Source organism: Protopterus annectens, chromosome 8.part0, assembly GCF_019279795.1.
Source record: "Protopterus annectens isolate FY-2018-M chromosome 8.part0, PAN1.0, whole genome shotgun sequence".
Taxonomy (NCBI): Eukaryota; Metazoa; Chordata; order Ceratodontiformes; family Protopteridae; genus Protopterus; species Protopterus annectens.
In genome coordinates, this window is record NC_056741.1 from 1,318,836,566 (window position 1) to 1,318,862,482 (window position 25,917).

General features: G+C 40.2%; 1 protein-coding gene across 3 annotated transcripts in view; it reads left to right on the top strand.

Annotated features, from left to right (window-relative positions):
* The window catches only part of LOC122809384 (immunity-related GTPase family Q protein-like), a 105,865-nt gene that overhangs the window by 10,080 nt on the left and 69,868 nt on the right, over positions 1-25,917 (top strand). For 2 of the 3 annotated variants that reach the window (XM_044080843.1, XM_044080844.1), the window contains exon 2: positions 20,754-21,406. In XM_044080843.1, coding sequence (XP_043936778.1) covers positions 20,757-21,406 — 650 coding nt within the window. In that variant the 5' untranslated portion in view covers positions 20,754-20,756. Of the gene's footprint in view, positions 1-13,955; positions 14,042-20,753; positions 21,407-25,917 lie in introns of those variants that run through there. The other variant, XM_044080842.1, reaches the window with a different exon arrangement.

A 25,917-nucleotide genomic window follows, 5' to 3' on the forward strand; every position in this document is an offset into this window, starting at 1 on the left:
GGCTTTTGATCTTTCAATCAAAGTCCTAGATCCCTACTCATATGTCTTAGGCTACTGCAGCAGTGATCAGTATGAAGAACAAAGTACAGTTAAACTTACCCTAACAGTAGATGTTCAGATGATCAGTGCTTCAGGAGCTGCTTCCTCACTCCGCCCTCCCTTGTTTTTTATGCCAAGGTATGGACATTTATTTATTTTTTTTTTGTTATTCTTAGCATTGTCCTTTCAGGGTTCAGCCTCCCTCTCTCTGCTGGCAGGAAAGCTCTGACAGTTTGGGAGCATGGACAGTTCTTAAAGTTTTGAAAGCTGTCCAGCTATTGTATCTTTGGCAGGATATAACCCATATAGCTAAGGATACTGCAGCAGTGATCATTCGAACATCTACTGTTAAGGTAAGTTCAACTTAACACAGCTGTACTATTTTAAGCTTAACAATATTTTCCTTTCCCAGTTTTTGAATTTTTATTTACTTATTTGTTTATCTTCATATTTTTCATATTTATTTTCATTTATCTATTCCATTTATTAACCAGGCTAGCTCAATTGAGCAACAGTCCATTTTCAGCAGAGGCCTGAGGAGAAAATGCAGGATGGATAGAGCACATAGTACATAATACAGTTTAGGATCAAGTATAACAATACATAGTGAGCATATGTAACAGACAGATACATTATACAGGGTGCATAGTAAAGTACAGAGTACATTTTGGTTCAAATAGGTACGCATAGTACATTTAGGAATTGGGCAAATATTCATCTTGTAAGTGATTTAAGAGTACAAAAACTATGATAGGCAGCAAAGCTGGGTAGTATTTTCTATTTGAATTGAATTTTATAGTAGGTCTCAATTAAGCATAACTCTAGTAGCATATTTTTCTAGGTGCAAGCTGCAGTCTTATATGACATTGACATCTGATAACTTCCTATACAGATGTGGTGTTTTCACACCGACATAGAATGTGTGGCACATCATTTTTTTACACCTCTGATTGGGGGGGGGTTGAGAAATATAACAGCCTGTTCTCTAAATCACCAATCATGTTTATCATACAGTGTTACCTGTGCAGTGTTTTGATGCACTATACTACACCATCCCACATCACTGTGTACCACACATAAAATAGTGTGAAAACAGCGCAGTATTTTAAGTATAGTATCTTTATATACTAATAGAGTATTCTCAGCTCCATACCACAAAGTAACTGTAACATATGCCCATATGTCTATCTGTTAAGTATACAAATGAGGCTTGTCAGCTTTTTCAGGTATCTGTATAGTTGCATACTATGCTATACTTACTCTTGTGACATGCTGTATCATATAGCACAATACAATACTATCTGTATAGTTCTGCTCTCCATACCATACCAACCCATTCAAGGCCATACCACAAATACCACTGTATGTTATATCACCATTACAGTGCATATGTAGATAGATACTACTAGAGGAATAAGGTCTATTTCATCTGTCCAGTTATTACAGCTAGCATCCTACTCTCTCATTCCACCTGTTTCTTCATTTCTGTCTTTTGGACAGTGTAGTGGCTTAGTGCAAAGAGAAAAGATCTTTGTCTTGCATCTTCAAGGTCTAGGGTTCCATTCTAATTACTTGTCACTAACTGTGTGTGTGTGTGTGTGTGTGTGTGTGTGTGTGTGTGTGTGTGTGTGTGTGTGTGTGTGTGTGTGTGTGTGTGTGTGTGTGTGTGTGCCTGTTGCATTTAACCATGCTCTGCTTATGACCTCTGGCCTGGCTTGTAGCTGTAAAAACTTCAGAAGGACCAGTTCACTTCTCCAATTAACAGGCAAATGGATGAACAAACACAGAAATAAAAATTCTCAGTCTGTCTTAAATAAGTCAATGGATATGTTCTGACCTCTCCCCCTTCCAGAAGCTAGTTCCAGCTATCCACAGCCCTTTACAAGAAGGGTTTTCATACATATGAACAAAAGCTACTCCCTTCTAGATGTAGATAATGTCCTCTCCTTTACAGTTTTGTGAAACCATATCATGTCATCTGCAGTAAATTAAAAACCCAGGTTGTCTAGCATCTCCTCATACACCATTCCCTTTATTTAAGTAGCCAACCTGTTAGACGCTTCCTATTCATGCTCTGTCAGTTTTGTTTGTGCACCTTTTCCTGTATGGTCACCACAAATGGACATAGTACTTCAGTTGTAAATTCACCAGTGGTTTCTAGCATCAATTCTCTGTCCCAGGAGTCTATTAATTTTGTTATACACCCCAACATTCCTTTGGCCTTGTGTATTACTTCTTTGATTTGTCCTGGTGACTCACTGCCACAGTGACTATTACCCCCAGTTCTTCTTTTCTGGCCAGTAGACTGAACTCTGATTGCCTCATATCTCATGCTAATTTTCTGGATTATTGCTTTCCAGATTGGAACATCTTGCATATGCTGATATCAGAAATCATGCGCCATTTCTCAGCTCATGTTGTGTGCCCTAAAATTACTTTTCATGCTACCTTCTCATCCTGCACTGTTAACCCTCAGTCTGATGTCATCCACACATAGGTTCAATCTGTTCTTCACCTTTATGCTTATGTCTGACACACAAATACTGAAAAGAGCAGGTCCACCCACATTACAGAACAATTCATGTCCTTTTCTTTACATAGCAAATTCCTTCCCATCATAGGTTCATAGGTAGGTACTAGGCTATTGGCCCTAGGGCCTATATAAGCCTAGCCAAACAGTACCCTGGCTTTTGCCACCCAAGAAAATTATTTTCCTGTGCCCCTGTCAAGCAGAGCCACAGAAGTGATCACCAGGGTGAATTTCCTATCTCCCATCCAATCATCAAGATTTTTCTTGAAGAGTGCTAATGAGGAGCTTTGTTTGATACAGATAGGTAGTTTGTTCCAGAATATGGGAAGCCTCTGGGACAGGAATCTATCCCTCTAGCATGTTCTGTTTATTGTGGTGTCAAGGTATAGGTCCCTAGAGCGTGTATCTCAGAGGGATTGGGATTTCTTTAACTGGAGCATGTCCTACAGCTCTGGGTTTGACATAGCTTTATATGTTAGGCAGAGATTGCCTCTGAGTAGGCGATATGCGACAGAGTAAAGCTGGAGTTTTTTGAGACTGTCTGCGTAGGGCATCTGTTTGAGGCCGGTAATCCTCTTTGTGAGGTATTTCTGCGGCCTTTCCAGTTGTTGTAGATGTCTTGTGAGGTACAAACCAAAAGGGGCGTTGTACTCTATAATGGGTCTATTGAGTGATGAGTAGAGGGGAACAATGACCTCTTTTTTCCTGGATGAGAAACCTTTTGTGATGAGGTGTGCCATGTAGAAGGATTTCCTGACTACTGTGGTGATGTGATTATCAAAGGAGAGACTACTGTCCACCTGTGTCCCAAGGTCTCTTATCCACACTTTCAGTGTTAAGTAGACTACTGCCTATGTGGTAGTTCATGGGTACAGAGTTTTTACCAAAAGGGATGACAATGCACTTTTTGGCATTAATCTTGAGGCCATGGCTTTGACACCAGGCATCTGTCTCAGTGAGGCCCTTTTGTAGGATGTCCACATCGTTAGGAGTTTTGATTATGGCTCCTAGTTTGCAGTAATCTGCGAACTTCGTTAGCCAAAGACATTCTGTGTTAGCCTGTACTTCAAAGAAGTAGATACCAAACAGGAGAGGACCTAGGACTGAACCCTGTGGTACTCCACTTGTCACTGGTCTGAAGTTGGATTTAGAGTCTGCTGCTTTCACAGTGTGGGTTCTGTCAGTGAGCCAGTTGGCAACCCATCTTGTGACATAGGGATTTATACCTAGTTTAGTGAGTTTATCTATAATTCCAGAGTGGGGGATGGTGTCGAAAGCCTTGGCAAGATCTAGATAGGCTGTGTGAACCACCTTACCCTCATCTACGGCTTTGGTGACCGCTTCAAAGAAGTCTGTCAGGTTTAGGAGACATGATCTGCATTTTACAAACCCGGACTGGGTAGGGTCTAGAGTTTGGAGATTATCAATGTCATTGTTTATAAGTTCCATGATGCCATAGCCTTGCAGACCAGGCTCATCAGGCTAATGTGGCGGTAGTTCCCAGGGTCCGTGGTGGCTCCCCCTTTGTGGAGTGGGATAACCGTTGCTGTGCGCCATTCAGTGGGCACAAAGCCTGAGGTGAGGCTATGATTGAACATGGTACTTAGGTGGGGTGCCAGTTCGTTCTGATTTGATCTAACTTCCAGACATTTCTCTATCACATGTATCAGTCTTTCTCTGACCCAGTCCCATAACTTCCCATTAGCCTTCTGAGTAGAATGAAAATTAAAGCCTTGCTGAAATTCAGGTAAACTATATCTGTCAGATTACCCTCTGCTGACCTACTCTATAATCTAGTTGTAGAACTGGATCATTGCATGTTAGTTTGACACATTTTTGCAGTCACAAAACGTAGTTTTCTTTCAAATAATTAGTTAGCCTTTCCCTCAAAATCTGCTGTATGCTTTTCCCACTACTGAGGTCTAGGTAGCTAGTCTGTAATGCCCAAGGATGCTTTCACAGTCCCTTCGTTATGTAAGGGCACCATGGTGGCTTGTACCTCTCCAGAGTTCCTTTCAGAAATATTCTAAATGTTCCAGGGATCTTTTATTCATAGATTCATAGGTGTGTACTAGGCTAATGGCTCTGGGGCCTTTACAAGCCTAGTCCAAAGAAGTGCCCTGGCATTGTGCTGCCCGTCGTTAGTTCCCAGTGCCTCTATCAATTAGAGCCACTGGAGTGATTGCCAGGGTGAATTTTCTATTTCCCATCCACTGATCAAGACTTCTGTTGAAGAGGGCTAGTGAGCTGTTCTGCTTGACTTGTATGGGATGTCTATTCCAGAGCATGGGCAGTCTCTGGGTTATGAACCTGTCCCTCCAGCATGTTCTGTTGATTGTGGTAATGAGGTTGAGGTCTCTGGAGCGTGTGGTGCAGAGGGATTGGGATTTCATTAGATGTAGCATTTCTAACAGAGCTGGGTCAGGCATGGCTTTGTAAGTCAAGCAGAGATGGCCTCTTAGTAGATGATATGAGACATAGAATAGCTGGAGTTTTTTAAGTCTGTCCATATAGGACACATGTTTAAGGCCTAGGATACTCTTTGTGGGGTACTTTTGTGGCCTCTCCAGCTGTTGCACGTGTCTAGTGAGGTACATGCCAAATGGGGCATTATACTCTAATAAGGGAAGAGTAGAGAGAAATGATGACCTCTTTCTTCCTGGATGCAAAATCCTTGGTAATGAGATGTGCCACACAGAAGGACTTTCTGACCACAGTGGCAATGAGATGGTCGAAGGAGAGGTTTCTGTCAACCTGTGTCCTCAGATCTCTTATAACACCTTCAGTGTTTAGTGGGGTCCCATCGAAGTGGTAATAGGTGGGAACTGAGTTTTTCCCAAAGGGGATGATGACACATTTTTTGGCATTAAGCTTAAGGCCATGGTTTCGACACCAGTCATTGGTCTCAGTCAGGCCTTTCTGTAGGATGTCTGCATCACTTGGGGAGTTAATAATGGCTCCTAGCTTGCAGTTGTCTGCAAATTTGGTCAGCCAGAGTCCCTCTGTGTTGGCCTGGACTTCTGGGAAGTAGATGCCAAACAGGAGAGGACCCAGAACCGATCCCTGTCAGGCTCCACTCGTGACTGGTCGGCAGTCTGACTTGGAGTTCGCTACTTTCACACTGTGGGTTCTATCAGTGAGCCAATTTGCAACCCACCTAACGATACAGGGGTTGATGCCTAGTTTGGTGAGTTTATCAATAATTCCTGAGTGAGGAACGGTATCAAAGGCCTTGGCCAGATTGAGGTAGGCTGTATGAATTGCCTTACCTTCATCCGCCGCTCTGGTGACTGACTCAACAAAGTCAACCAGGTTGAGCAGGCATGATCTACCTTTCACAAAACTAAATTGCGTGAGATCAAGAGTTTGGAGATTCCCTATATCCTTGTTAATTAGGTCCATGATGATGCGCTCCATAGCCTTACATATCAGACTCATTAGGCTAATGGGGCGATAATTTCCAGGGTCTGTAGTCGCTCCTCCTTTATGGAGAGGGATTGGTAGGGACAAAGCCTGAGGTGAGGCTGTGAGTAAACAGAGCACACAGATGTGGTGCCAGTTCACTTCATAATTCATGTAGAACACAGCCAGGGATATTGTTGGGTCACGTGGAAGCTGTATTCTTTGCCTTAGACAATGCAGCTTTAACCTGTGCTGCAGTAATGCAGGGTGCCTGGCATTCTTCCGGTATTGAGATTGGTCCTTTGGGGGTGGTTAAAGTTGGCACTGAATCTGTCGGTCAGTATGTTGGCAATATCTGTTGGCTCAGTATAGGATGTACCATTGTGCAGTAACTCAAAGCAAATCTGGATATTGCCATGGAGATTCTTGATATAACTAAAGAAGGCTCTGTGGTTGTTTTTAGTGTCTGTCGCAGTTCTGCCTTCATAGCTGGCTTTGGACGTTTTGATGAGAGATCTCAACTTTTTGTTGAGGCTAATAAGGGAATTTTTCCAGTCTTGAGACTTCACCTTTTTCTGCAACAGTTTCTTCCTTCTGTTGTAGAGTTTATTAATGGCAGGGGACCAACAGACTGACTTCCTTTTTTTGTAGGAGAGCATCTTGGTTCTGTTGGGTATTGCTAATTCCATGCATTTATGTATGTGTTCATACAGTGCATTGGTGTATGATTTGGCAGTCATGAATCTGTTTTCCATTGGCATGGGTGCCGTGAAGTAGCCACTTCTGTTTTTAGGAGTCCAAAGTCAGCTTTGGAGAAGTTTTTCATGGTGGATACCTTTGCGGGGGTTGTGAGTGAGATGTGGATTTCCGTGGTGATTAGTTTGTGGTCGGATCTAACCAGGGAGGAATTGACTATTGGTGTACAGCAATGGTTGCCCACATTAGTAATAACCAGGTCAAGGATGTTGCTTCCTCTAGTGGGGGTAGGAATGAGCTTGTCCAGGGCATTGGAACTGATGAATTCCAGGAAGAGTTGGGCCAGTGCATTGGTGCTTGAGTAGTTTTCCCAGTTGATGGAGGGGTATTTGAAGTCTCCTAGTATGAGAGTGTCGGGTTGGACCTTGATAGATTCCAGGGTGCTTAGGAACGTAGAGTGACATGGCTGGGGACCTATAGCAGGCTATGTCCTGGATTGCAGTCTTACCCAATGTTAGTTGTACCTGAAGTATCTCAGATGCATTATGCTGGGCAACTAGTCTAGAGGTGTGCATATCCTTTATGAATATGGAGACACCACTGCCTTTGGAGCTTCAGTCCATGTTTCAGGGCATAAAGGTGTGGAATGAGTTATAGCCTGGTAGTGCAGGGATGCTTTCTGCCACTTTAAACCAGGTCTCCATTACAGCACAAATGTTGATGTTCTCCATTTTGAGGAGTGCTTTGAGCAAGTGCATCTTGAGATTTAGACTTCTAGCGTTGAGCAGCATGACCCTCAGACTGCATTTATTTATAGCTCTTACAGTGGTAATTTGGTCCTTGGAACACCGCCTAAAAAAGGCACTATAGGGGTGGCAAGAGCATTAGCCAGTACCTGGAAACCCAGGGGTGACAGATGCACGCCACCTCTGGCAAAGCATCGAGGTCTGTCAATCATGTCATCCCAGAAACTTAGCCAATTGTTGAAGTCAATAATTTTTTGTTTGTACTGCTGTATCATTCTGGGTGACATTAGAATACTGCTCAGGGCTAGTGTCGTACCCACCTGGGCCACATAATCCGAGAGCTCCACCGTTTCTTTTTTCATGTAGTCCAGGAAGGTGCATCTTAGGTCATTCACACCCACATGGACAATGACAGAGTCATACTTGTACTTGTTGTGGAGTGACCTGAGTGCATGTGTTATGTGTCAGATTCTGGCACCTGATAGAGAGCTGACTGTTACCTTCTCCTTATTCAACCTAGTGAGTGGGACATCTGTGTGTCTCACTATTGAGTCACCTATGATTAGAGTATTGGGCAAGGTGTTTAGCCTTAGGGGCTTAGGTTGAGGGGCACACTGTGGAGGTGAGCTATGTGTTCTGTGGTTTGTGCTGTGTTGAGAAGATCCTTCAGCAACAAACCTGTCAACACGTAGTGCATGAAGTAGGGAGAAAGCCAAAAACAGTGGGGAGACAATGGCCCAAAACTAGAGACAGATTTTAAATACTGTTTTTATAAACTTAGAAATTTGCTAGAATCTCATGTTTTTGAATTAGCATGCATTTTCTGAAGGATATGAAGTCTGCATCTTAAACATCTCACTATTCAGTGACCCCAGTCTTCAATGATTTGCAAGAATCCCACACATTTTATGAAGAACAGACCAAAAATATGACACAAAAATCTGTACAGTCTATGAACTTCTGCACGTTTGAGAGGAATGCTCAGCACCCCCTGGACACTTCAGCGTTCTGAGATTTTGAAACTTGTGCTACGATATCCTACATATACTGTGTTATACCACACTTTCATGTATTAATTCCTATGTTTAGATAGATTGCACACATACACTTTGTTTTGAAGTCTGTCTGTGATCATTCCATTATTTTGGGAAGTTGCTATTAAGCACTGTTTCCAGCTCCCTTTTATTAACTCATGGTTAATCCCTATTAACCATGAGGACTACTCCACCTCTGCAAGATTCTTGTCCACAATGGATCTCTTGATTATCTCATACCCATTCAAGTTCATTTTAGTTCTACGGTTGCCAAGATGTGAATGTTTGGTCTTTTCATCTCATTCTTAATTACATCGTTTACCTTGATTCATAGGTATTACATTCCAAATTCCAGTGGTTTATATTTCTTTGTAGCACTGAACTTTCCTTTCATGTGTGAACAGCTTGGCAGAGGGGCATCCTTTTAGCTTTCATCCAACCATGTCATAAATATTAGCACTTCTCGTACTTGTCATCTGCTGTTCCCCCAGTAGTACATTGGATATCTTCAGACCTGGGGGGGGGGGGGGTTCATCATCTAGTGCCAGTATGATGTCTATAGGTGCTTTTGTCCTTAAAGTTTTCTTGGTAAAAGTATTGGAATGGACTGCCAGTATCTTCTCCACTAGACCACATTTGGCCTAAACTCTGCCATGGCCTGTCCATATTGGGTGTCCATACATGTTGTAGCTCATAACTTCCCTGAGATACACAAGCTGTTTCACCATGACAAGTCAATAATAAAGAAGGACTTTTGGCTGTTATCATTCCATGCCATGTTATACCATAACATACTATGTCATCTCTTACATATATCATGTATACTATCTGTAATGTACTGTGCCATGCTATATCACACCATAGATATCATACAGTGCCATATCACCTAGCATATTATTTGCTTGTTCTACTATATTGTATCAGACAGTTAGTATCACAGCAGACCACATCATGTCACGTCATGCCATCTTCCTCAATACAGAAAAGTCAAGAGGCCATCATGTTGTGTTTGTTTAATTGTTTTCCACATTTTTACCAGCTTTCAATATTTTCACATTATATCACCGTTTCTCTATGTATTAAACATATTGCATTAATAAAGCAAATATACGAAAGCATTAATAGCACCATTTCTATAAAACCCTTTTAGTAAGACAACCTGTAAAAGTTCCCCTCCCCTTTATCATAGCACTCCTTTTCACTTTTCAAGTCTTTTTTACAACTACTGATATTCAGTTTATTGTATTTTCGTTTCCCTCATCTACATCTTATCCCTTAACTACTTTCCTAGTTTATGATCATTTTCCTTTTTCTATTTGTCACTTCTTCTGTGCCTTTTTTTTGTTCTGCTCAACCATCTTTTTTAACATTCTTACCTGATTTATCCATCCATTCTCCATTCCTTAGTCCCACCGTATTCATCCACACTTTTGCCCCCACTTTTGTGTGTTCCACTATGTTCCCTTCTTTTGGCACTCTTGCTGTTTTCTTCCTAACTTTCTCAACCATTAACTGTAATTATAAAATGTCGTCTGTGGTCTCAGTTTGTGGTCTCAACTCCAAGCAGACATAACTGCCACAAATCTGTAATTTCCCTCTGAAATATCTGTCAAAATTCTCCCAACCATTTCCCATAGCTATATAATTTTGTGACATTCTCACCACATATGTAATTGATCTGCATTTGTCATATGACACTGCCAGCAACATGATGGTTGAGGTCACCCCTCCTTTTGTACCCTTACTGGAGCCCTGTACCATCCATGCTCCAATCTGATATAAATATCTCCAAATGGACTCTCACTGTTTAAGAATCTCACCGTGCTCAGCACTTAGAGATGGTCTTCATCCTGCTCCCTAGACTCTCTTAGCCATGCTTTCCACAACCTCCACATTTCCATCTGTACTATTCTTTTTCCCAAACTCTTGTATATTTTCCATATCCTAGTTTTCTGTGTCTTTGCCAACCTCTTAATATTTTTCCTTTGTCTTTTGGTTTCTGCCTTTATACTTCTTTACCTTTCATCTAGCATCCTTCTTTTCCATCATTGTCTGTATCTTTTCTATGAATTTTCATAATGATTCCTCCATTGAAATATTCAGTCCCCTTATCATAGACAAAAGTGTTTGCTAAATTTCTTCAAAAGAGGCCGAAACTCCACCAACCTCTATTTTCAAGTCCTTATTTACACCAGTGCTTTTCTTCCATCATTCCCTCAGTTTCTTTTCTATTTCCTGTGGGATTCCCCTCTCAGAATATACCTAATTGTTTCTCTATCCATATAGGAACCAAAAAAAGTGGTGCTTTTTTTTTTTTTGCTGTGAAGTCGAGGTATTTTCTTTTGTTCCTTTGTAGTGTTTTATACCAGTGCATATTACCAGAAGGAATTTGCATTTCTATCCATATATCTTTTGTAGGGTTTATGCTGAGAAAACTCTTCACTGCCCTTTCAGTCCCTCATCTGATTTGTTGGTGCACACTTGTACATTTCCTTTTATGTCCCTCTTCCCATCAAATCCATTCTCCTCCTTTAGGTACTTACTCCTTTAATTCCTAAGCTAGATTTATCTCTGTTATATACTTTTTGAAATCCACTGTTCACCATCCTCCTAACTTTATTTCCACTCTCAATCTGTCTTTCACTGTTTGGCCTCTTTTCCCTCTCCATGTAAACCTAATCCCTGCTGAAACTCCTTTATCATTTTGTGTGTGTGTGTGTGTGTGTGTGTGTGTGTGTGTGTGTGTGTGTGTGTGTGTGTGTGTGTGTGTGTGTGTGTGTGTGTGTGTGTGTTTGTTTCCTCATATAAATTACATGAGGAAAAAAAATAAGGAACCTCACCAGACTAATTCATCCACTTATCCAACATTATGCCCATACTCCCCTCAGCTCCTTCTAGTTTCTCCTCCTGGCGTGTTCTACTTCCCAGAAAACCTTTATGTCCAAATACTTCTCTCCTTCCTGTGTTTCTTTCAGTTCTACTGCCCCACCCTCCTTATTCCCTACACTTATTACTACTGACATTTCGAGATAATCTCATCCTGCTTTATGTCTGAATGCTCGGAAATTTTGAAAAGTCTGTGAGAGTTATTTTTCTACATCCTCTAGCACATAGCCTCAAATGTCCGCATGATAGGTGGGTGTAGTTGAGTACAAGGCTTGCAGGCATAGTGGGATTTTAGCATCTCACCAAGTCAGGGTGGTTGTCATGGATGTTGGTACCATAACTGTCAACCCCTTTTCTCAAGAGTAAGGGACAGAGCCAAAAGTAATTGGGAAGAGGGTAAAAATCAGGAACAATTTTTAAATATTACTCTAGTTCACTAAAGTTAATAGAACAATGAGTTTTGCATCAATATGCATTTTCTGGACAACAAGAAGTATGAAACTATATCTGGCATTTTTGACTGACTGTAATCATTGATTTACTAGAAAATCAACAATATTATGAGAGAGAGGAGAAAAATCTGATGAAGAATCAGGCATGTTTTGCAAAATTAGGAAGAATTGAGAGTTATCGCCACAAGAGATATGCTCCCTGTTCCCCCCATCCTCATCAAATTCCCTTTGACCCTATTTATTTGATGGTGTTGGCTGACAATAGCATACCTCTCATCTGTAACCTTTTGATGAAATTTTCCAACTTTGAGTCTTAAAAATTCAGTGTTTTATGCTGTTCCATGTTGGCAGGGTTCATATACTGCAAATTAAATTATATAAATGCACAGAAGGAACAGGAACAAAAAAAAATAAGAAAATAAAACAAGGTAATGTGATAAGCACTTTCATCTCTACTGTAAGTTACACATGACTGGAGATGTCACCAGATGATGTCTCCATGACTTTCAATGCTTTTAAATATTCTCTAATCACATGCCCAATATCATGTGACCAGGCTTATTTCTATTATTTAAATCCTGAAAAAAATGTGTTTTTTTTTTTTTTACTTAAACCCTTCCCCCTGCGTGCATCTGAACTGATTTGTCACTTATACTCTAAATAATCAAAAAATTCTTCTTTCCTTCCCCCTAAAATTTTCACCAATTCTTTCTAATGCAAAAAATCAAATTTCTTAAAACTTTTACAGTTTTTGTCTGCTTGCATAAAGCATTCAAAACATTACTTTTCTTCTATATTGTGTACAGATGTTCATAAATTCTTTTAATTTTCTAGTAGTTTTTCCCACATAGAAAGATTCACAGGAATTACACGTTGCAGTGTACAGTACAAATGATGAATCATAATTAAAGTAAGCTTTACTACCATCGGTTCTTTTGGCGTTCTCATAAAAAAAATTATACCTGCATAAATAAATCTACACATGCTGCACTTTGTGCAAGCATAGATACTTCCCTTTTTACTGCTGCCTTATTATCAACAAATATTTTTTTGTTTTAATAAACCTTTTAAATTACACTTTTTGTTATATATAAAAAGAGGTTCTTCACCTACCATTCTAAATAACTGTGGATGTCCTGATAACATTTTTCATTTATCTCTAACAGCATTTTGTTATCTCATCAGTGCCTACACTTTGTAATATACATATAAATTTTCCAATCCTTCACTTCACCTTCTTCTTCATTTTCTCTCTGTATTGTGTATACTATGAATTTAGCTGGATGTAAGTCTATGTATTGTTTTTTTAAATGTGGAGCTTTTCTCCCCGGGTCTCTGCTGAAAATGGATATGTATCCAGTCAGACTAACCTGGTAAACAAATGTAAAATAAAAATAAAAATAAAATTGTTTTCATTCGAAATCATATTCTATTCAATGGACACCCCTTGACAAATCATCTTACTTCCAAAATGCATGTTATCTGACTATCTGTCTTCAAACATTGCATTCTGCTTTTCATGTTCTTCTGTCCACTGTTCTTTTGATGTGTAGGACGCATGCTACCATAATGTGAAACAGAATTTCTCACTGCATTTTTGTAATCTGTTCTAGTTTCAGTTTTTCTTCCATTCTTACAAATCTTAGTATCCAAAAATTTAATAGAATCCGGATTTTTGTAACTTATAAAATTTAAGAATTCAATAGTACTATTTAAATCATTAATAACATTATTTGCATCTATTTCAGAACCACTCCATATTAAAAAAAGCTTGGTAGACATTCATTGTTAAGATTATTTTTAACCAATATCCGTAGTAAATGCTACTGAATAATTCTGAGTGATATAAATGTATCAAAAGAGCTTCCTAGCTAAAGTATTAGTAATTACCTTGAATCCAAACTGGCTTGGATCAAGAGTCTGTAGGTTACCTATATCCATGCTGTGAGTTTCCTAGCTAAAGTATTTGCAAGTGTTCCACATTTTGCTCATTTGTTCCACATTGTGAGAGGTAGTGTTCAAAATTTTGGAGATGGAAGGTTGAGAGCTATGAGCAGTGGAATGTATGCATTTTTATTTTGAGAGCTATGAGCAATGGACCCATATGCATTTTATTTATGTACAGTGAGAAGAGCAATACCTGTAACTTAAATGTACCTCTGTTCATTTAGACAGTTGCAGTGGAATGATGTGGACTTTTTTAATCCAGGATAAACAACTGTGAACTTTGAAAACAGCAGTTTTAAGTGCTTAATGGTGAGTTTGCAGAGTGTTATAAAAGTGAAGTTGTATAATTTTTCAATTTTTAACCACTGAGACAGTTTCGCCTTCTTGCCCTATAATTTTGGGATTGTTATCATAGCATGATACTAAGTTACCCAACATGATTAACACATTAATGGTGAGTTTGCAGAGTGTTATAAAAGTGAAGTTGTATAATTTTTCAATTTTTAACCACTGAGACAGTTTCGCCTTCTTGCCCTATAATTTTGGGATTGTTATCATAGCATGATACTAAGTTACCCAACATGATTAACACATGGATACATGTAGTGGGGTAAGAAGCCAGTTACAGGCATTAGTGAGAAATATGGTAACAGCATTATCAAAATTACATTAACATGTGCATGTTTTAAGACCTATGCAAAGAAAGTTTGTTATAGTTTGTGGAAAACAACCAAATGCATTTTTTCTTATTACAAATTGTATTTTATTCTCTTTAATCTAACCTTGTCTAAATGTATAAGGGGGCCGCAATCAGTGCTATCTAATCAACATGTTCATGCTACAGACTTGTATGTTCATGGGCACTTACTATACTCTTGATCTGTATGGATCTTGAGAAGCTTAGCCTTACATTTCCATGGTAGTTTTTATCCCTTATAGTTTGTTTACCTTTTTGTATATTTTGTGTACAAATAACTGAGAGGTGGACAGAAAAGGATATGATGGACATTTACATGTTGCACCTATCCATGAGGAAAAAGAATACTAAACCAGGGATGAATTTGCAGCTACCCATCCATTCATCCAAATTACATTTTAATAGAGTAAGAGAAGTACTTTACTTTATGTGGGGTAGAAGATGATTCCATAGAAGTGGAATTCTCTGTGATACATATCTATCCTTCTAACATATTGTATTTATGTTTCAGAAGAAACTGAGATCCCATAAGCAGTTGTTTATGCCACAACTGGGCTTTCAAATATGTTACAGGTCTGACAGGATAGGGTCTGTTAAGGCTGTATGTGCAAGGTAGATGTTACCCTTCTCAGTAACTTGTATGATACTGAGAAGAGGGACAATTGAGATAGTTCACATAGAGGGACATTGAGATAGTTCACATAGTTCTTATGATTTAGGACCTTGATTTTCTTAGTGAGGATAGTTTGTCATTGTTCCATGTGTGACAAATGTTTGGACAAGTACATACCGATGGGGGCATTATACTCAATTATTGGCCTAATGAGTGTAGAGTGAGTTGAATGATTACATCCTTGGATCTGGACACAATACCTTTAGATAAAAGCTGTACAATGAAAAAGGACTACCTTACAGTAATGGATATGTGGTGATCAAAGGACAGCTCATGTATGACATAGGATCCCAGATCCTTGACTAAGTGAACAATTTTCAGGGGTATGTTGTTAATGTACTAGTTTTAAGAAGAGTTATGCTTGCTAAAGGATACAGTTACACATTTCTTGGCATTTAGTCTTAGTCCCTGTTTTTAACACCACCTGTTTGTTTGGGACAGGCCCTGTTGGAGGATTGTGGTGTCCTCTTCGGAGTTTATGATGGCACCAAGTTTGCTGTCACCTGCAAACTTGATCAGTGACACACCATTAACATTTGACCATAGAGAAGTAAATACCAAAGAAGAGTGACCCAAGGACTGAACCCTGGGGTATACCACTAGTGACTGGTCTTTTGGAGGAGGTCGAGCCACCCAGCCTTATTTCCTGGGTTCTATTTGTGAGCCAGTTTGCTATCCAGTGAGTAACGTAGGAATTAGCATTTAGGGCAGATTTTATCTACGATACTGGAGTGTGTGATGGTTTTGAATGCTTTTGCATGATCTAGATATTCATTGTGTACTGATCTGTCCTCTGCCATTGCTACAGTAACTTTTTGAAAGAAGGCAACAGGTTAAGTATTCAGGATCTAATCTTGATGAATCCAAACTGGCTTGGATCAAGAGTCTGTAGGTTACCTATATCCTTATTTGTTACATAGCCTTACAGATGAGGCTGGTCAGGCTTAAGCATCTATAATTACCCATGTCATAGAAGCCCCACCTTTGTGCAAGGGAATGTCTGTTACTGTCCTCCATTCATCCAGCAGAAATCCTGTTCTGAGACTGATAATGAATACCCTGTCTAGGTGTCTGACAAGTCATGGTTCAATCTGAACACTAGGCAGCTTGGTGTGGGGTCTAGCCCCATACATATAGTGTCCTTGGCCTTGGATAGCACCTTGAGGACATGCTGTTAGGAGGTTTGGGGGAGTGTTGATATGTGAGTATGTAATCTGAAAATATTAGAGGGGAGAGAGAGGTGAAGTGTGAGCAAAGTTTGTCTAATAGTAGATTGTCAATGTTCTCTGGGTCCAAGCATGTGATATCATTTTACTATTAACTCTGCACAATTCTAGGCATTATTTCTGAGGTAGATAAAGAAGGCTTTGTAGTTAACCATCACCTGCGTGGCTATTTATACCTTGTATCTGGCTTTGGTTGATTTGATCAGAGTCCAGAGTACCTTAGCATTTTTGGTTTCTTAAGAGGTGAATGTATTTTTTTGCATGCAATGAGTTGTTTTTATTTTATTGTAGTACCTGTTTATATTAGGGTTCTACCATAGGGGTTATTTTTTAACTTGCATTGTATTTATTTCTGAGTTGGACAGGTGTGCCTGTGCAGCTATTTACATGTGCATAGAATTTGGCAGAAATGCCTACAGCTGTTTATGTGGAATCTTTATCAAGATGGAAGGGGCTTTTGAGTTTAGCCAGATCATCGTTCAGTTTTAGTCAGTCTTTGCCTAATGTCTGAATACTGAGGTACTGGAAGTTGCTTCATGCTTCAGTGTTATGGTGAGTGTGAACGATTTCCGGTTTGATTTGACTATGGAGTAGGTTACAATTGGTGGGGAGCAATGCTGCTCCATGTTGGACAATCCTAGATTCTGTCACCCCGTGGTTGGCGATGTGGACTAATTGGTCCAAAAGGTTTGTATTGATGAATTCCAAAAATTTCTGGGCATATGTGTTTGAGGATATATGTATAAATCTGCCAGTTTATGGCCGGGGGTAGTTTAAGTCTTCTGGGAGAAGAGTGTTTGACTTGCTATATAGAGACTCCCTACTAGTTAGGTAGGAGGTGTTGGCCAAAGATGACTAGAGGCATAAGTAGTTTTGTTAATAGTAAATTGGACACAGAAGAATTCCAGAATGTTATCTTCTCTAATGAATCTGGAGGTGAAATGTTTTGTTAAGAATATGGAGACATTGCTGTCTTTTGAGCCTGTGTCTAATGTGATAAGTCTGAAGGCGTGATAGGCATTGATACCCTGCAGTGATGGAGTGTTTTTATTGATCTTGAACCAGGTCTCTGTGATGCATATATCAATATTTTCCAGGGTAAAGAATACTTCTAAGGAGTAGATTTTTTGTTAAGGCTCACAATTTTGAGCAGGAGTACTTTAATGTTATCCAGATTCTGATTTGTTATGTTAGAAGCTTTAGAAGACTGACATTGCTTAAAAAGGATACTATGGGAGTAGATAAGGATTTAGCCAATATATTGGATTGTGTGTAGGTTTGCCTTATGGGCTTTTGAACTGAGTCAATGTGACCCTCAGATGTATGGTTTATGGAGGGTGCTGCCTGTATTGTGTGCATGTGAGGTTGCTGAGAATGCTTGTTTCTTTTTATGAGGTCTTAGTGGTTTAGGAAGGTTACTTAACACCCCCAGAATATGAAGGTCTGTGTGTTTAGTGGTTGGTCTAAGCTGTGTTTACTTTTGGTGTGGTACTGACAGCCTGCTTGTTATTTGCTGTGGCTTTGTCTGAAAGGTTTGCTTCCAATAGCATTGTATAAGTACATCTCTCTCACACTGTATCCACTGATTTTTTTAAATAATAAGTGGTTTTCTGTATTTTATATGAATCGATTGCTATGTTGCCTGAATATGCCCATTTCAACCAGGATGGCCACAGAGACCGCTGAAAAATACTTATCCATGGTTCCGTGTTTTTGCTAAAGTGTGATGTAGGGGAGGTTTGGAATTAATTTACTGGAGGTACTATTTGTCTAAAACAATCTAAGTCTACATATGAAGAGAGATATGCTACCTAGTACAAACCAGAGTCTCTTTGTTCAACTGCTGACTACTTAAAGTACAATAGGAATTGGTGGAATAGGTTGTATATAGAGAAGGTTAAGGCTTTAAATGCCTGCGTCTTTACATTGCAGTGTGACACACCACTGTGAGATGGGCAGTGTTGAACTACAGAACCTTGTTATAACACAGAAAATAAGCAACATAAAATTCAGTAGAGCACACTAACCAATAGCAAGTCACTTGAATTTAGCCTCCATAGCAAGTAACTCCGACAACTAACATGGGAACGTCCTTCAGCCACTAGCAGAAACCCGTAAACTAGTTTCAACAAAAAACTCCCAATTTAACCACTCATTCAGTTAGCCAAGAATGATATATAGTGGTGGTTTGCTACTGGCTACTACTGCAACTACACTGAAACAGGAATCCATGTCCATTTGCTCCTTATCTCACCAGAAGCAAATAGTAGCACTAATCTCAGGCTGCTTCCTGAGAAGCAGATTACAGGCTGTTTGATGAACAGGAGTCTTATCCTAAATGTTCCTCAGGTCTGTAGGCTTCATAACTTTCTCTTGATGGATATTATAGCTAGCACGGTTTACTATCAAAATATCGAAAATAAAAAAAAAATGGTACTAAACAGCGAATTGTTTTGCCGAAAGTACAAATAACCAAATGGCCCTATTGTCGAAAAACAGCTGTTAATGTTGAAAATGTCGACAATGACATTTTACGGCATTAATAACAATGCCACCCTTGCTGTAACTCTCTAATCCCTACACTTAACATACCATTTATGCAGGGGGGCAATCCCCCCTGCACCCCCTTAACTTAATATTCCAACTCTGAGATCGCACTACAGTGAGGAAAGGGATGTATTTCCCTTACCGCACTGTACCACGATCCCTGTACATAATCGAACATTATATTTGCAAATGCACAGTCCATTCGCAAATATAACATTCGCTCATGTAACCTGCACACATATGAAGTATTCGAACATCTGTAGTTCGAATACTTCATAGCCATGCAAGTGCACGGCGGCATTTGAATAGTAAACAGCTAGCACATACAGCAGCTTAGTGCAAGAGATCTAAGCTGCACAATGGTCCAAAATCAGACCAGTCAGGGAAGACCCATTCAAACTGCCCAATCAGAAACGATCAGGAATCAATGTCTCTGTGCTTCTTATCTCATGGGAGCAAAACAGAATCACTAATCCCAAGCTGATTCCTCAGGTATGGTTTGTAGGCTAAAAGTGATTGGAAGGTTTTCCCAGATGTTTCTTAGAACATGAGAGGTGTTAGCCCTCAGGAAGTATGTTCTTTCACACATCAGGGCATTGTCTTTGGAACCACTTACTAGAATGGCCAAGTAAAGGGATGGTATGACTGAGAGAGGGGAGAAGGTGTGACTGGGAGGGGAGGAGGAGGTCGCTGCATCATCCTGCCTAGTGACCTGTTTGACTATTATCCAGCTTTGGAGGTGGTGGATTTGTATGAACAACTGCAGAATGAGAAAAAGGTAATGCTTAAGATTTCCTTTACTTAAGGAGAAAACCTGTGTAAGAGAGAGAATGTTAAATGTCTAAGTAACTCCAGAGGTTGAGATGGTTGACGTGACCAGTAGATTTCAGAACTGTAGCTGCAACGAAAAAAGTCTAATCAACAAAAATGAAATGGGGTATGAAAGCTTTAAGGAATGATTTTTTGTTGAAAAAGGATGGCACAATTGTATTAGCCTGTCATAAAAGGTAAGACATGCATTAGAATTACATATATAATTCTTATGAGGGTACTAAAACACAAGGCATTTAAAGATGTGCCAATCCCTTTGGAGCAGAAGGATGAAGCCCTGATTGTGACACCAGTGACTTGTGTTTGAGTGGCACAGGTACTGGAGGGGACAGCCCGGGGAAGATGAGAGTGAATGGCCACTGCTGGCTCGTCCATCCTGGGATGAGGAAGGTGGCTCTGCTTCACCACGTGGGTGACCCCGAGTGGAAGGGAACCATTTAGTGATGCACCTATGGAGCATGACATTGGCAAGCACACATTGTCATAAACAATATTAGCATGTACACAGCAACCCAGGCTTTGTGTGTGTGTGTGTGTGTGTGTGTGTGTGTGTGTGTGTGTGTGTGTGTGTGTGTGTGTGTGTGTGTGTGTGTGTGTGTGTGTGTTGGGGGAGATATGCACTTTTCCCTGAGATGGTAGGCAGCATTAGTGGAGCTTAGGAGAACTACCAGTGGGAAATAGTTCCAAGGGTAGGCTGCTCCACATGACCAACTAGCTGACCCACTCAATGCCACCCCATTCTTGCTGGGAATGGGCTGATGGAACTCTTAAAGAAGTAATAGGTAGGCCATAGGGTTGTTGCATAACTCAAGGATACCTGGCTCTTGCCCATGGAAGAAATGAGTGATTGGGTGCAGGTTGTTAAGCCATCGGACAAGGTCTTGTAGAAAACATACAAAAAGCTGTTAGGACATCTGGGTTATCTGAGATGGAAAAATCAATCATACGAGTTAAAGCCATTCTGTTTGTCTGTCAAATTCAATTGTTACCTGCACTGGCTGTAGTCATATTCATGTTTTCACTCTATTGCATTGTGTCTTTTTTCAGATCATGGAAAATCCAGGCATATCCGATGAACATTCTGCAGATGAGCAAGGCAGAGGAAGAGGCAGCACAGAATGGGTCGCCGTAAATGTTGCTGTAATTGGAGAATCAGGCTCAGGCAGAACTTCTCTCATTAACTGCTTGAGAAGACTTGATGACAGCTTTAATACAAGTAGCATAGTTAAGGATAGTGACAACACAACTGAGCCTCTGTTATATCGACATTCAGCCTACAACGACCTTCATTTCTGGCTCTTGCCAGAAATCCGCGTAGCTTCTGAAGCACCAGCTTACCTGAAACAAGTTCACTTTGAACAGTACCACTTCTTTATAATCGTTTTCCATCAGATCTTACACGAGATACATGCTACACTTGCTGCCTTACTTGAGAAAGCACAGAAGCCTGTCGTTTTCGTGAAGACAAACATAGATGTGGATCTTAGAAAGGCAAAAGAGAGTACCATGCTGGAATATAATGAGGAAATGTACATAAAAGAGAAGAAAAAAGAGTATTCCGACTTTCTAGGAATGCAGGGAGTGAATTCATCACAGGTTTATGTCGTTGCTAATATAGAAAGAAAGAAATTTGATCTTCCATATTTGCAGGCATTTTTGGAAGAGGGCAGCATACCAAAATCTGTAACAAAATCAGACAGGTAAAGTATTACCTGTGTGTGTGTGTGTGTGTGTGTGTGTGTGTGTGTGTGTGTGTGTGTGTGTGTGTGTGTGTGTGTGTGTCTCTTCTGTCCTACCATTCTCCATCCTTTCTACCAGCTATGGAATGCATAAGTTTTGTTATTTATTTACTTAATATCTATCTATCTATCTGTCTATCTGTCTATCTGTCTATCTGTCTGTCTATCTGTCTATCTGTCTGTCTGTCTATCTGTCTATCTGTCTATCTGTCTATCTGTCTATCTATCTATCTGTCTATCAATCTGTCGGTTACACTAATGGTAGATAATAATACTGTCTACATATACCTTCTCCACATAATATAAAGATCTAGTTGTTACTTCAGCACATGATTTTAAATGATAGGGATATAAAGAAAAATAAAGACTTCTAGGGAAATAAGAACTAGAATGTTATTGCACTTCTGTTGGCCATAGTATAGATTGGATTCAGACTGGCTGAATCCCGTTCTGTTTGAGGATTAAGCACTTAAAGTCAGGACATCTTCTTTTGGAGAAAGCCCCCTTATATCCTCCTGGCAGGAGCATACAACAGGACTATCTAATTGAAGATTACTGGTTCAGGACTCAATTTGAGCTATTTCATTGGTGCAGGGCTCACTTTGAGCTTTTTCATTGGTTTCTTTGTATTGGCTGCTTTGCTCTTGTATTATATTTAAGGACCTTGTTTGCACATGTTGGCACTTGTCTTAGAAAGGCTCCAGAGAGTTAGGCAATCAGCTGCTGCTCCTCTGATCATACAAAACCATCTGAGAACCGTGAGCGCTAAGTTTCAGTTTTACTACTGCATTTGTTGCATTTGACTATGTTTCACACCAACTGCTGATTTCACTTATTTAAGAAAAGGTCTATTCTGCTGTTTTATTATGTTGCTATATTTAATTTAGGAAAAAACTGTGCTGCCTTTTACTCTGTTGCCTATTTAATTTAAGAAAAAAAAACAAAGTATTCAGCTTTTTTGTGTTGTTGCACTTCCTTTGGCCATAGCATAGATTGGATTCAGACTAGCTAAATTCAATTCTGATTGAGGATGGAGCACTAAAAATCAGGACATCTTTTGGAGAACCCCCCCTCCCCCGTACCCTCATGGTAGGAGCATGCAGTAAGACTGTCTAATTGAAGGTTACTGGTGCAGGGCTGAGTTTGAGCTATTTCATTGGTGCAGGACTCGGAGCTTTTTCATTGGTTTCTTTGTATTAGCTGCTTTGCTGTTGTTTGTGCATAGAGCACCATCACGCAACACTGCCAGAGGGTTATAGACACAAAAGTACCAATAGACCTATTTTCCTCTTAGAAGCAGCTGCTGTCTACCAGAGCAGTACTTAAACAGCTCTCAGCTGTTCAGTGAACCACCCAGCAGCAATTTTACCTCTTACTCATCAACATCAGACCTATAGATCACATTTTTTTATAGCCCTTCTACTGCACACCCCATAGGTTAGGCCCCTAAAATAGTCCCTTACCAGATACCCCCATTTTTTTCTCTTTATCTATGGAGATACTTGGTTCAAGCCTCGCATTATGGACTTTCAGTTTCCCTCTGTTTCTCCTGCTAGCTTGGTTGACATGTTTTTTTTTTTTTGAGGCAGTGCAGCAACTGTCTCATGTACACTGACAACCCTTTACTCCTAAATCACAGTCACACTAAACAGGTTGTCAGCTCACACACCATGGCTCCTCCTCATAATATGCACCCAACATGTAAACCTTCATATACAGAAGTACTCTCCAGAAACCTACCTAAACACCAGAGACCTCCAAAACACAAACATGCTATACCTAATACTACACCCCAAGCACCCAACACACCCTTGGTCTGTCAATGCCAGCTAAGGCCAAAGCCCACATTATCAGTAGTGACAGAGTCTCATTTTCCCTTTCCAAAAAAAAAAAAAAAAAAAACACCTGCATGGGCCTAGAAACATACCCAGCTGCTTGCTGCTAACTTTAAGTATCACTAAGCCTCTCCTAAACATCTTGAATCAAAAGTCTGCCACAGAATATGTAATTGAATAATGGAGAAATGCCACAGATGTCCCCACCATAGTGGTGTATCCTCTGCTGACCAAGATAACTATGGCCTATCAGTCTCTGTATCTTTAGCTGCAAAACAATGGCACAAATTATTGTAGAGCAAATCAGTAAGGGTTTGCAAATTCTGCAGATGCTAGACCCTTTAAAATTCTGCTTTGTCGAAGGTAAATAATGCCTTCTTAATCTTATTGGCTTATTCAAAAAGAAAAGTCATCAAAGCCATAGATGAAGGGCCTCCCATCTGCTTTTCTTATCTATACTTGGCCAAAGTATCTGACACCATTACCCGGTTTGGCATTCAAATAAGCTAACCCACCTAAATGTCAGCCCCTTTGTAATCTGCTGGATTGCTAATTCTACCTACCAGGCTATAAAACAAAACACACTAGATTGGGGAAAATGGTATCCTGTTCAAAAAGCAAAATGTAAATAGTGATGTCCTTCAAGGTTCTGTCTCATGCCCTCTCCTGTTTAGAATCTGTTTCTCTGAGGTACAGGTACATGCTAATATTCTTTAGTTAAGTAAATTCACAAATGACTGCAAACTAGAAGTAATTCTAAACTGCCTTCAAATTCATTAATACTACAAAAATGCTTTTCTCATGCTAATAATGAGTACTGTAATCTTAGTCTCACCCCAGTTTTACATTAAGAAGGTTTGTGGTCTGCACTGTAGTGGCAGAACAGGTAGCTTACATCCTAAGTTGGGAACTGCTGATTGAGGGCTCAGTGTCTGTTATTCTAAAAGTGTATTAATTCTGGTTTAAGCACTTGGGCTTGAGGCCAGTTATTTTACATTAAGAGGGTTCGTGTTCTGCACTCTTGTGGGAGGAGAGGCTGGACTCTGTCCTTCTGAGCTGGGAATTTCTGGTTAAAGGCTTATAGTGCCTGCATATTTGAACTGCTTCTTACTGAAATTGGTACGCCTTGTTTGCTGTAGCATAGACTAGATCTAGGCCTGCTGAATCTAGCTTTGTTTGTATAACTTGAGCACTAATCCAGGCATTCTTTAAAGTATTCAGTTGTATTTATTACTGCTTGGTAGTAACTTGATTAAAGTGTAGCTATCATTTCTAAGTCTTTTGGATTAAGCACTTGGGCTTCAGACCAGTTGTTTTACATTAGGAAGGTTTGTGGCTTGCACTGTGGTGGCAGGACAGGTAGCTTACATCCTTCTAAGTTGGGAACTGCTGATTGAGAGCTCAGTGTCTGTTATTCTAAAAGTGTATTAGTTCTGGTTTAAGCACTTGGGCTTCAGGCCAGTTATTTTACATTAAGAAGGATCGCGGTCTGCACTCTTGTGGGAGGAGAGGCTGCACTCTGCCCTTCTGAGCTGGGAATTTCTGGTTAAAGGCTTATAGTGCCTGCATATTCTAACTGTTTCTGACTGAAATCGGTACACCTTGTTTGCTGTAGCATAGACTAGATCCAGGCCTGCTGAATCTAGCTTTGTTTGTATGCTTGTTGTTTGTTTATTTCCCTGAAACGCTAATTCCACCTAAAACGCGGCCTTTTAGCACTTCTGTGGATCCCTAGTGATATCTGCATTGCTTACTGTACTTATTTCCTTGTTTCACTTGAAAGAAAGTTACTGCTTGTCGTTTTTTGCATTTAAGTTACCTGTAACACATTGCATTTAAGTTACCTGGCACTTGCTCACTAAAGCAATTATATAAGTCAGCTCTAAAAAATTAAAAGCACTACACCCTCACAAACTCCCCTTGAGTACCTTGTTCCCCATTGGCCCTTTTTTCAATTATAAAGGAATTCCCAATACTATTCTAGCATGTCCAAAGGTCAGTTGTCAATCTCCTCTCCGGTACAGCTGGTGAATCTGGGAATCTTGAGGCAATGTTACAACTGCCTCATGTACACAGACAACCCTCTCCTCCTCCCAACAAATTCCAACACATGTGAGAGATGCAACCATATAGCCAAACTGGAGGCTAAGCTCTCTCAACTCAGTACTGGCGTAACCAGTCAGGAGGAGAAGGAAACCACACTCACTACAATTCCAGTCTCACATAGACCTACCACGACAACAAACCAAACACATAAACACACAAAAACATACTCGGAGGCTCTAAATAAAAATCTGCCTAAGCAGCAGAGACCTCCAAAGCAGACACCCAAGCAACCTCTACCCCAAGACAAAACACGTGCAACACATAGCTCACAAAGCCAGTGTGCCGAACAGTCACAGCCCTTAAGGCTAAACAACACACCTGATACACTTGTAATAGGTGACTCTATCGTCAGGCACACTGACGTCCCGCTCACCAGGCTGAACAAAGAGAAGGTCATGGTGAGCTACCTGTCGGGCGCTAGGATCCGCCACATAACACAAGCACTCAGGTCACTCCAAGGCAAGTACAAATATGACTCGGTCATTGTCCATGCTGGTGTGAATGACCTGAGACGTACCTCCCTGGACTACA